The 12,673-nt window shown below is 41.9% G+C and overlaps 1 protein-coding gene across 6 annotated transcripts in view; it reads left to right on the forward strand.

The window, feature by feature from the left end:
- Window positions 1-12,673, forward strand: part of ADCY10 (adenylate cyclase 10) — a 91,410-nt gene that overhangs the window by 26,535 nt on the left and 52,202 nt on the right. For 5 of the 6 annotated variants that reach the window (XM_027611580.2, XM_027611579.2, XM_027611583.2 and 2 more), the window contains 4 exons: window positions 2,494-2,549; window positions 6,152-6,305; window positions 8,414-8,606; window positions 9,141-9,227. In XM_027611580.2, coding sequence (XP_027467381.1) covers window positions 2,494-2,549; window positions 6,152-6,305; window positions 8,414-8,606; window positions 9,141-9,227 — 490 coding nt within the window. The remainder of the gene's footprint in view (window positions 1-2,493; window positions 2,550-6,151; window positions 6,306-8,413; window positions 8,607-9,140; window positions 9,228-12,673) is intronic. The other variant, XM_027611582.2, reaches the window with a different exon arrangement.

A 12,673-nucleotide genomic window follows, 5' to 3' on the forward strand; every position in this document is an offset into this window, starting at 1 on the left:
AAAATCCTTCATCTTTCTCTATCCTACTGATATTATAGATGGTGCAAGATCCCATTCTACCCTCATTACTGATAATCTGAGGGTGATTCTTTACAGCTTGTGCAAACAGAACAGAGTCCCTTCATTTGAGTATCTATTTGGACCCAGCTGATCACAGTGACCAACCATTAAGTATTTAGTGGTCATACCAACTGTGTGCCAGGCATCAATAGGGCTAAAAGAGGATAAGATATTATTCCTCCTGTAGGTCTGTAGTGAAATATATTCCTCCAAAGCCCAGCTGAGATGTATGGGTATCACCTTGGAACTTAAAATCCTTCAGTGCCTTCCAATCACCTTCATAATGTTCAAATTCCTCGAAATGACATACATGGTAACCCCCTGCCTTTCCAACTTCATCTCCTCCTATGCCCCCTCCTCTGGGCTGTCTAAATAGATTGCCCTCTCCATCACCCACCCCACCCCTAGTCTACTGGGAAAATCACAGTCAACTTTTGAAATCTATTTCAAGGGATCTTGAATTTATTTCCTCCACAAGGCTGGCTCTGGAACTGCCCAGTCAAGCTCAGACAGCTTAGCTTTTTCCTCCTCTGTGTACCCCTCTGGTACATACCCATCACAATTACTGACCTGATAGGCTTTTCACTTACTACATTATGAGCTCTTGGAGGGGAGTGGCTATTTCTTGCTTGTTTTTATATTCCCAGTGCTTAGCACATAGTGGGCACTCAATAATAATGAATACATGAATGAGTAAATGGAAAGTGGATGGTATTATTCTTAATATTAGCAAGCTAGAATCTAGGTCTTAAAAGTCAGATAAAAGAATCAGGGCTGCAGTTGGTTCAAGGAGTCTTTATCATTCACCTTTGCATTTCCAGGGTGCAGCATGGTACTTGGCATGCGTAGACCATCAATAAAATGCTGTTTGAATATATGAGTGAATAATACTAATATTTTGTGGGCCCTTATTAAGTACTAGGCACTCTACCTCAAAATATGTAATTTAGTCTAGTATCAACCATATCAGGTAGAATCTATTATTATCTCCAGTTTATAAATTTAAAAGCTAAGATTCAGAGATGTCAAATGACTTGTCCACGGTCATAAATCTAGTAAACAATAAAGCCAAGTTTCAAAATGCCACAATAATGCTGCATTATACACAGCCACAAAACCTTAGAGGCTTAGTATATACCACAATAAACATTTGTTAATCCCACAAATATGTGGGATTCAATTGATCTCGGCTGGATTTGGCTGATCTTGACGAGGCTTGTTCACATGCCTGGGCTCTGCACGTTGTTGGCTGATCCGGGACGATGTCAGGTGGGATAACTGGGAAGTCTGGCTGACGTAACGGGGACAGTTTGGCTCTCTGTGTCTCATCCTCCATCAGACTGGCCCAGGCATGTTGTCATGGGAATATCAGAAGAGCAAGAGAGAGTAAGCCCAATGCCCAAGCATTTTTCAAGCCTCTGTGTCATGTTTGGTAACATCCCATTGGCAAAGTATTCACAAGGCTGAGCCCAGAATGAGCACAGGGCATATATACAGGTAGGGATGAAGAAGAGGGGCCATTAATGCAGTCAGTCTACCACGGAAACCCAGGACTACCCGCTCCCAAAGGCTGGCCTCCTCATAGTTTTTCTAAACCGTTTCTGCAAATATGAGAGTGTAGAAATCACAAATATGAACAGGGCCTGGTTCCTGCCCCGAAAAGTCACAACTTCATAGGGAAGGCCAACATATACAATATATAAAATTAGCTGAATATTACATGGGAGAGTTGGCATGCCCTGTAACAGAGACATAATAAAACAGTGTATTAGTGCAGGCAAGGGAATGATCCATTTGACTAAAAAGGCTCCTTCAAGAAATAATATTATGCAGTGGGCAAGCGTACGTACCCTGGCCTGGTTATAGATACTGATTCTGTCAGTATCCTCTGTCACTGTCCCCACTACCCGTGGGATCTTGAGCAAGTTAAACTCTCTGCACCTCAATTTTCTCATTTGTAAAACGGACATAATAGTACTTTCTTAATGAGGTTTTTGTCAGGAGTAAAGGATGATATATGTAGAGCATGTGAAACTATGCCAGGCACAGTTCATGTGCTCACCAAAGGGGGGCCATTGTTGTTTGAGCACATGGTGGAACCTTTCCAGGTTGTGACGCAATATGCCACATCCAACTCCATGGGTCCCATAATGGTGTCTGGTTTCCCTAGAAAGGGGTTCAGCTCCACCAATGCAGATTCAAACAAGCATTTAGTGAACACTCTACCAGGCACTACATAAGTTGTTTGGACTCTCTATTACCAGGTAAGAACTTCTCTTTTCTCCTCCCCCTGGCATCTGCAACCCTTGAGTCAGGGGATAGATTCTTGTTAGAGATCGAAAAAGGAGACTTTCTGGGAACTAAGAATGAAACACTCTTGCTCTTGATATTTCCCTGTTCTGACTCTAACATCTTTTCTTTTCTTCTCTTCAGCATGTTTGGTATGGCATACCTCATCTGCAACAGAAATGAGGGCTACCCTTTGCTGGGTAGGTAGTGGGCCTTGATTTTTAAACTCCTTTATTGAACTATAACAAAATACAGAAAAGTACACCAACGTTACATCTGCATCTTACTGAATTATCACAAAATGAGCATACAACCACCATCCAGGCAAAGAAATAGAAAAATAGAAGCCCTCCAGGAACCCTCACATACTTTATCCCTCACCCTCTCCCCAAGATGTCTAACACCTTAGATGACTCGGGCCTGTTTGTGATATTCCTGTAAGAGAAGTTGTACAATGTGTAATTACATATGCCTTCTTTCAATCAACTTTACATTATGAAATTCCTCCATGGTGCTAGGTATAGTGGTAATTCATTCATTTTCATCGCTATGCAGTAGTCCATTTTGTAGACGTGCAACAATTTATTCGTTCTGTCATTGTACAACATTGGAGTTGTTTCCAGTTCTTGGTTTTTACGAATAATACTGCCATAAAGATTCTTGTACATGTCTCTTGGTGAACACATGTACGTGTTTCTGTTGAGCATATATGTAGGAGAGAAACTGTCAGGACAAAGGGCACAGCTTTGGTAGGTGATGCCAAATAATTGTCCAAAACGGTTGTATTTATTTATATTCTGACTAACAGTGTTATGAGAGTTCCAGTCACTCTTCACCCTTACCAACAACTTAGTTTTAACAGTCTTCTATAATTTTAATAACTCTTTTGGGTATATAGTCATGTCTCATTGTGATTTCCATTTGAATTCCCCTGATATGGTTGAGCTCCTTTTTCATATATTTTTTGGCCCTTTGGACATCATCTTTTATAAAGCGTCTATACAAATCTTTTGCCTATTTTTCAGTTGGGTTGTATGTTTATTATAGATCTGTTGGAATTTTTTATATATCCTAAAATGGGTACACTTTTGTTTTTCCAGTATGTAACTTTTCCCATTCTGTGCTTGCCTTTTTACTCTGTTTTTTTTTTTTATTTTATTTTATCTATTTATTTGTCAAAGAGAGAGAGAACACAAGCAGGGGGAGCAGCAGAGAGAGAGAGGGAGAAGCAGGCTCCCCGCTGAGCAGGGAGCCTGTTGCGGGGATCAATCCCAGGACCCTGGGATCATGACCTGAGCCGAGAGCAGATGCCTAATCGACTGAGCCACCCAGGCGCCCCAACCTTTTTACTCTGTTAATGATGTATTTAATGAACAGAATATTTTATTCTAATGTAATCCAGCTTATCAGTCTTTTATAGCTAGTGCTTTTGTATACTATTTAGAAATTTTTCTTCACCCAAAAGTCATGAAATTTTTTTTTAGATTCTCTTCCAGAAATTTTGTTTGACCTTTTACATTTAGATCTGTGATCTAAATCTGGCAGTGGCTGTGATGTTTTTGTGATTCGTGGTGACAGGGACCCTATCATAAGAAAGCTAACTCGAGACTAGACTAGACAGGGAAGTGGACATAAAACGAGGGAGGGATATACCCTCTGGGGGAAGAGATCCTCATGAAGATAAGCCTGTGGATTCTGAAGGGAGCCATTTCTAAGAACACCTGAAATTTCCTTCTGTTAGACTTGAACATCCCTAAAAGCAGCATCATAAGTTAAATCCTGGTCCTGTGTTAGGACAGTTAGGAGGAGGCTCGGTCCCACACTCTGGGGGCATGTCGGGACAGAATCCTGATTTCAGCAGAGCCTAAAAGAAGGCAGCTCTTCCAGAACTGTAGAGGGTCGGCGCCCGTGCCCATTTTCACTGGGTTCAGGTGTTTTTCAGAGTCTAATCACTTCTTGTAAATCCAGATCCCCAGACTCCTGAAGGCTGGAAAGGAGAAGGAATGCTCACTCTCCCCCTCCTCTGAGGCTTTACCTCCCAGCCTAGGATATGCTTGTTGTGATAGTAACAGCAAACAGAAGTCCTAACCCCCCCTCTACAAGATCAAGGACTTAATATGGCAGTCGTATGAGAACACACTGGTCACAACAGGCATATGTTCTAGTTGCCTTTTTCTCCGATTCCCCGATTCCATCAGGTAAAGATCAAGCCCACACATCTTTTCCTTAAAGCTCTAGTCAAAAAAGAGACTGTCAGAAGTTAGGACCATAGGAAGTGCCCTTCTTTTACAAGAGTTCCTGCAAATGAAATTGTGTGCTAACCAACTGCATAGATGTCAAAAAACTATAATCAAAAAAGTGGTTTTTTTAAGATCAAAAATACATGCAACAGTCCCAGATCTTAGGGCCTTGTTTCGATAGAAACAAGGTACATGTACTTCAAGTCAAGACAACTAGACTTTATTTTAGAATACAGCTGAAAGACAATCCGTAAGGTCTTACCTGTATGGGCTCCGTGTGAATAGGACACAGAGAGCTAGAAGACACGGCTCTGTGGCCACCCAGGCTCCGTCTTCTGAGTTACCTACGTGAGCCTCGGGCCAAAGAAGAGCATGACACATCTCACAATATCGAAGTTCAAATGCATTTTCAGAAAGGGAATGTTTCACCCAGAAGTCACATAGTCTGCAGGTCAGTTCTCCCTAAATCGTGCCCAGAAATTTACATCACCAAGTAAACACTTAGCTTCTTTGTATAGAGCATCTAAGCTTAGAGGTATGGTCCTGGTTTTCAATAGACGTTGGATCACACCTGGGTATGTGTTTACTCCATGAATGGACATCTAACATGGGCTCTCAGCAGTGACCAATCCAGCAAAGGAGGAGGAAACCAGCCCTGAGGGGCTCTCCAGCTCCTTCCACAGAAATTGCTCACTCCTTTGAAATGAGAGCTCTGTCAGCTCCTTCTTGTCCATGCAAGTTTCAAAGACTGTGGGCTGAGTTTCAGGTTTCAGTCAGGGCATCCTGTTACATATATTTAAAAACACGTGAGAAAAATAACAGCATCAGGGTTGTAACCACGGTGATGTTTATTTGCTCCTAAGTTTTCCATATTTTTCACAGTGAGCATGTGTTAGTTTTATAATCAGAAAAAGACTATAACTTATTTTTACTAAGAATGTAGGTTGTTCCTAGGAAAGAAATAATCTCCACATGATTTCTGAGAGCAAATTGAATGTTCTTATCCCTGATCATATTTCTAGTGGCCCTGAGAGAAGTGTAATTTCTCATTTATAAAGAGCAAGTTTCTTTCACAGAATTAGAAATAAAAATACTTTATAGGAACCCTAACTTTAATACATTTATTTTCCAATGTAATAAACTACAGATTACTTCTAGTGTGTTATAGAAAACAAGAAAAAGGAAAGGAACACAAGGGTCAGGGACAGATAATGCTGGTTTTGTTCTTGGTTGTGTAATCTAAGCAGTTGGCTACACTAAATTTTGATTTTCTATGCTAAAATTAAATGGACATTATAATGAACATTATAAGAATACTTGCCCTCACAGCTTGTGGGGATCAAACAAAACTGTAAAACTACGCTGTTAACTGGAAAGCTCCAGAGAAAGATTTAAAAATTTTTTTAAAGGGCACAGGATCTCAAGAAAGTTAATGAACAATTCCATGGAAATTCCAAAGGTGTTTTTAGAAGTGGTATCACTGTGTGCCTTTTTTTTTTTTGTATCTCTAGATTATTTTATGTTGATTAGGTTTGCTCCCTTTTTAAAAATAAAAACTACAGGACGTGATAAGGAGATCAAATACTTCATGTGTATTATGAAGGAATTTTTGGTGTCCAACTGCAGCCGAGTCCTAATGTACGAAGGATTATCAGGATATGGAAAAAGCCACATACTTATGGAAATCGAGTATCTGGCCCAAGGTGAGAACCACAGGTGAGTGTCTTGCAATGATCACTTCGTGGGAACCCAGAGAAATGTCTTTAAGAGTTTCATTTATTTTAATGCTCCTCTCCTTTATATTATTTATCATATGCAAACCACCCACAATCTGTCAGTTATTGGGTGCCATGCCCTCTGTACTAAATAAATAATTAATGATAAACATATTGAGCTGAGAAATGAGAAGCTGGGCTGACCCCTGGAGATCCTAATTTAATGCCAGGTGGAGCTTGGATATCAATATTGTAAAGCTTCCTGAGTAATCCCAGTGGCAGTTTGAGAATGCCTGGCACGGATACCGAGAGCAAGGCTAGATGGGCTCTGCAGAACAAACACAGAAATATATCCAGCTCACGGACAGAGAATCACTAGTTCAAACCATTTAGCCCTGGAGTGGGGATGGAGAATGAGAGGCCTCTGGATTTTCCTTTGGAAGGCAAAGCTAAGGTACTTCTCTCACACCGTTCTTCTGTTTTCATACGAGAAATGTCACAAGGGCACTCTGGGACAGCCCATGTGGCACCCTAGTGGCAGTGGGCAGGACGGTATTCAATAACAGTGACCAGTGACAGTGACTTAGATGAGGACGATGGTGTCCCATATCCTTTCACCATTGAACCTCAAGGCTTTAAGGGGAAAATGCTTATAAACCATATATTATTGTTACCTGTTTTTCTATTCCCTTTTAATGTCAAGCCTAGGAAAGGCTGGTTCATAAATATCTTTTTAACATTGCTTGGGAGATAATTAATAACCAGAAGACATTTATTCATTCATTCATCCTGTCACTTATCGAGTACGTACTACGTTCCAGGAACTGTTGAGGGCTATATTGGTTTGCTAGAGCTGCTGTAACAAAGTACCACGAACTGGGTGGCTCCATGAACAGAAATTTGTTGTCTCTGAGTTCTGGAGGCTAGGAGTCTGAGATCAAGGTGCCAACTGGGTTGGTTCCTTCTGACGCCTGTGAGGGACAGTCTGTTCCATGCCTTTTCCCCTAGTTTCCAGTGGCTGGCTAGCAATCGGTGGTGCTCCTTGGGTTGAAGAAGCATCACCCAATCTCTGCCTTTATCTTTATATAGTGTTCTCCCTGTGCCTTGTCTGTGTCCAAATTTCCCTTTCTTATAAAAACACTAGTGATTTTGGATTAGGGGCCCCCTCTACTCCAGTATGACCTCATCTTAACTTACGTAATTACATCTATAATGACCCTATTCCCAAATAAGATCATATTCTGAGATACTGGGGGCTAAGACTTCAACATATGAATTTGGGGGGACATGAGTCAACCCATGACAAGTGCCAATGCCCGGAGGATGAATAATATCTGCTCCCTGTCCTCAAAGAGCTCTCACGGAAGAGGAGAGAGAGAGAATAAAAATAGGATGCGGTGAGGACAGTGATGGAGGTGTGCAATTGAGTATTGGGAAGCTATGACAAAGGGGGGTCTGTAACCCAACCTCAGGGCACCAGGGAAGATTTCCAGGAGGCTGCACCTGAGCTGAGATTTGCAGATAAGCAGGAGACAAGGGATTAGATAGGGCTGGGAGGAGCGGTAAGCTGCCAGGCTGGGGCGACAGCTCTGGGTGTGCAGGGAACTCTCACTAGTTTGTTGGTGGAGGGTAGATGGCTGGGCAGAGTGGCAAGATATGATATAATGAGACCTGGGAAAGTCTGGTATGGCACGTAAAAGAAGTCTAGACCTTTCGGCAGTGGGAGCCACTAAAAACTTGTAAATAGGAGAGGATTTGCATCTATCCAGATACATCAGGCCTCTGTAAAGGCGATGCACTGAATCATGGTGCTAGACAGGGGGAGTAGCATGTTCCTCAGCAGTGTGGGTGAGAGTCTGAGGGCTTGGGGCAAGGTGGTAGGGGTGGGACTACAGAAGAGGACATAGCAAGGGTCAATTAGGAGGGCTCGGGGACATAGAGGAATGATGGAGTGTATCTGAAGCAGGAGTAAAGAACAGCTTCCAGATAGTTTGGGAAATTGCTGTTGTAACAACTGAATAGGAAGAGCCAGAGCTTTCCTTCAGCCTTTATTATTTTCAAAAAATATATTTAAGAACTCTTTCTGCTTCTCTGCTTTCTTACAAACAGGACTATTGCTATCGCGTTGACTAAGATCAGCTTCCATCAGAATTTCTATACCATCCAGATACTCATGGCCAATGTCCTAGGTCTGGATACTTGTAAACATTATAAAGAACGACAGACCAACCTTCAAAATAAAGTCAAGACTCTGTTGGATGAGAAGTTCCACTGTCTCCTGAATGACATCTTCCATGTCCAGGTGAGTAGCTAGATTGTGCCTCTGCAGGAAAGAGTGACGGGGTACCTGCAGCACCTCCTGCCTGAGGTTGGATGACTTAGCATCTCTTTGCCATTTATAATCTTTCTCTTTTCTCATGTGGAGAATCTGGGTGATGAGGAAGTGGCTCCCAATCCTCCTTGAATGAGCTTCTACCTTCCTGAGACATTGGAGGTATCTAGAAACACCATACTGGAGAAAATCCAAATGGACACCTGCTGATTCGTTTTTTTCCCACCTTTCCATCAGAGCTATCCTGTAGTAGCTGGTGCCAGGCACGGAGTCCCTCTGCTCCTGCAGGTGATTGCCGGGGCAAAGACAGAGTATGCCCCAGTACGTCCTGTATCTATTAGGTTCACTGACATAGGGTGACACAGCTGGAAGGGACATTATGAACCATCTAACACATGAGGATTTGAAGGCACAGAATGGTAAAGTGATTTGCCCAAAGTCACATAGCTAGTAGCTCCCTTTGCTATTTTCCCAGACTCAATATTTTCATAATTCTTTATACAGTTCCCTATTTCACGAGAGGTTTCCAAGATGACCACCTTAAAAAAGCAAAAGCAGTTGGAAGCATTGTTTATGAAGATCTTGGAGCAAGTAAGAGCATCTGTGGGTCTAAAGTAATGGGGGAGGGAAAAGGCAAGTAGCCCGAGGGCTTCAGACGCCACTGGCAAGAAGCTTTGAAGTGTGTGAAAGCTTTATCCTAACACCTCTTGCATCTCCTTCCTCCTTCCTTCCAAACCTCAACTCAAGAGTCTTTTCAGAATTTAGCTGTGCTTGAAAGGAGTCCCTTTAACATTACTCCTGGGGGTTTGGCCTCTCCTTAAAACCAGCCCTCCCTCCTTCTCCCTCTGCCTGAGAGGCAGTATATCCAAATGGTTATGGATGTAGGCTCCGTAGTCAGACTACCAACATCTGAACCCTTAGGCCTATCACTTGCTACCTGGGTTACTTTGAGCAAGTGACTTAACTTGTCTATGCTTTTGTTTTGTCATCCATAAAACAGGGAAATAGTAGTACCTGGCTCCCAGGGTTGTGTAAAACACACTTAGAACAGTGCCTCTTTATCAGAAACACTCCCCCTATCTTACTTCCCTCTCTGAGTAATCTCATGACAATCCACTATATGTTGACAATTGCCATATTTATATTCCAGTCCTCACCTCTCTCATAAGCACCAGAACCATATTTCCAAGAACCTTCCATATATAACACGTGGATGTAGTAACTCACATTCAGGTCAGTGTCTAATACTAAATTTTCTTTTTCCTACTGCAATGGCCCCTTCTTCCTCATTCTGGTCCTTGATTTAGTTAATGGCAGATTCATTCAAGCTTCATTTAAAGTTGTCTTTGTTCCCCATCCTCATCGGTTGCCACTTGTACCGCGTCTACTGAGTTGTCAAGTCCTACCATTTCTCCCGTGGGTGGCCTCTGCCGTGTCTCCGGCCTCTGTTCCTTGCTGTACTTCTCTCTCTCCTGGACTATTTCCATGGCTTCCCGATGAATCTCTGTGCCTCATACCTCTCCACTCCAGCTCATCCTCCATATAATTGCCAGAACACAGGCAGATTGCACCAACCCATGCTTTCTACTATCCAAATAATTCCCGGGGCTAATGACATAAAAACCAAAAGCTTTTGTTGTTGTTGTTGTTATTGTTGTTGTTGTTAACCTGGAGAAATGCTATTCATCCTTCAGTGTCACTTTGGTTCAGTCGGTTAAGCGTCTGCCTTCAGCTCAGGTCATGATCCCAGGGTCCTGGGATCGAGTCCCGCATCGGGCTCCTTGCTTGGCAGGGAGCCTGCTTCTCCCCCTGCCTCTGCCTCTCTCTCTCTCTGTCTCTCATGAATAAATGGATAAAATCTTTAAAAAAAAAAAAAAAACTCCCCAAAGCACTAGGTATGACTAGTTCTTCTTCCAATCTGTTTCTGTAGCACTTTGAACACCTTTCTTATGATATTTACCACACACTATGACAGTTTGTTCCTTATATGTGTGTCTCTCCCCCTTAGGAGATGGTGAGTTTCTTAAGGGCAGGGAGCCTGATTCATTTTTATATTACCATTGAGCAGCTCAGCATCTGGTACATTTATAAATGATCAATTCAAGTTTGTGGCATTGTCTTAAGTTTATGATATGACTTTCCCCTTCTCCACTTGGCAAGGCAATATGATTAATTTCAAAATGTCAGACTTTGAACTGTTTGTGTTACAAGTGTCCAGAAAGCTTCTTAAAAAAACATGGATTTACAAACAGAAAAGCAGACTCTTAAATACGGAGAACAAAATGATGGTTGGCAGAGGGCAGGTGGATGGGGGCTGGGAGAAATAGATAAGGGGATTAAGAGTACACTTATCTTGATGAAAACTAAGAAATGTATGGAATTGCTGGATCATTAGATTGTATACCTGAAACTAATATAACACTGTATGTTAATTATACTTGGATTAAAAAAAAAAAAAAAACCCTGTAGAAAATGAAAAAAACAAAAAACCATCGGGGCACCTGGGTGGCTCAGTGGTTAAGCATCTGCCTTTGGTTCAAGTCATGGTCCCAGGGTCCTGGGATCAAGCCCCACATCGGGCTCCCTGCTCCACGGGAAGCACGCTTCTCCCTCTCCCACTCCCCCTGCTTGTGTTCCCTCTCTCGCTGTGTCTCTCTCTGTCAAATAAATAAGTAAAATCTTAAAAAAAAGAACAAAAAACCATGAATTTATGAATTCTACCCACCTAAAGATTCAAAGAGGCTTAGGTTGGGCTTAGGAATTTGTTTAGTTGTTAGTCTTTGTTTTAAATTCTTTAGTTGGTTCTGATGCACAGTCTAGTTTGGAAATCACCACTAAAGCTATGCTTTAAGTAAATGCCATGACAGTAATCTTCAGAACGTTTACTATCTGTGTGACCTTGGCAAGTTACTTAACTGAAATTTTCTCAGTAAATAGATTCAATAGGACCACTTCCTGTGAATGTTATGAGGAGTAAATGAGTTAATTTATGTAAAGAGCATCACACAGTGCTTGGAACATTGTAAGTGCAATGTAGATGTTGGCTTTTAGTCACATTAGAGAGGATCCAAATCAGTCTTCTCATTTTATTTGTTTATTTATTAATTTATTTATTTATTGAAGATTTTATTTATTTATTTAAAGATTTTATTTATGTATTTGACAGAGAGAGACAGCGAGAGAGGGAACACAAGCAGGGGGAGTGGGAGAGGGAGAAGCAGGCTTCCCGCGGAGCAGGGACCCCAATGCTTCCCACGGAGCAGGGAACCCAATGCGGGGCTTGATCCCAGGACCCCTGGGATTATGACCTGAGCCGAAGGCAGCCGCTTAAGGATGGAGCCACCCAGGTGCCCCCAGTCTTCTCATTTTAAATATGAAGAAACCAAGGACTATGATGTATTACAGAATTCATGCTTTTTTTAAAATTTTTTATTGTTATGTTAATCACCATACATTACATCATTAGTTTTTAATAAAGTGTTCCATGGTTCATTGTTTGTGCATAATACCCAGTGCTCCACGCAGAACGTGCCCTCTTTAATACCCATCACCAGGCTAACCCATCACCCCACCCAGAATTCATGCTTTTTTTGTTTCCTGCTTGACTCTCCTCAGTTTACAAAGATTCACTGACAAGGCCATCATATAGCAAAAACTCACGTTTATATCTGCCCCATATTTTTAAAGGTATCAGCCAAAAACAAAACAAATGTAACGCTAACCTCCCCATTAATCAAAACGTCCTCAAGAAGAGTTAAATAGCTAGTAACAGAATGGGGCTGCAGGGGTAGACTTACTATGTATACATAATCAAACAGGTTATAATACTTTATAATGATTGTCTTATGAAAGCTGAAATTTTAAAGTAGCCTTTGCTGCTTTAGATGGTAAAAACATGGAGGGGAAGAATGGGTTAACTGAGCATCTTCCCGGAAGGAGCCAAAAGAAGCCAAGAGCAATGTGGAGCCGTGAGAGGGGGGAAGGTCTTCTCCATTTAGACACTTCACACAGTGTAATGCAGGGCCCACTCTGCAAGG

This window comes from Zalophus californianus, chromosome 10, assembly GCF_009762305.2.
Source record: "Zalophus californianus isolate mZalCal1 chromosome 10, mZalCal1.pri.v2, whole genome shotgun sequence".
In the NCBI taxonomy this organism is placed as follows: domain Eukaryota; kingdom Metazoa; phylum Chordata; class Mammalia; order Carnivora; family Otariidae; genus Zalophus; species Zalophus californianus.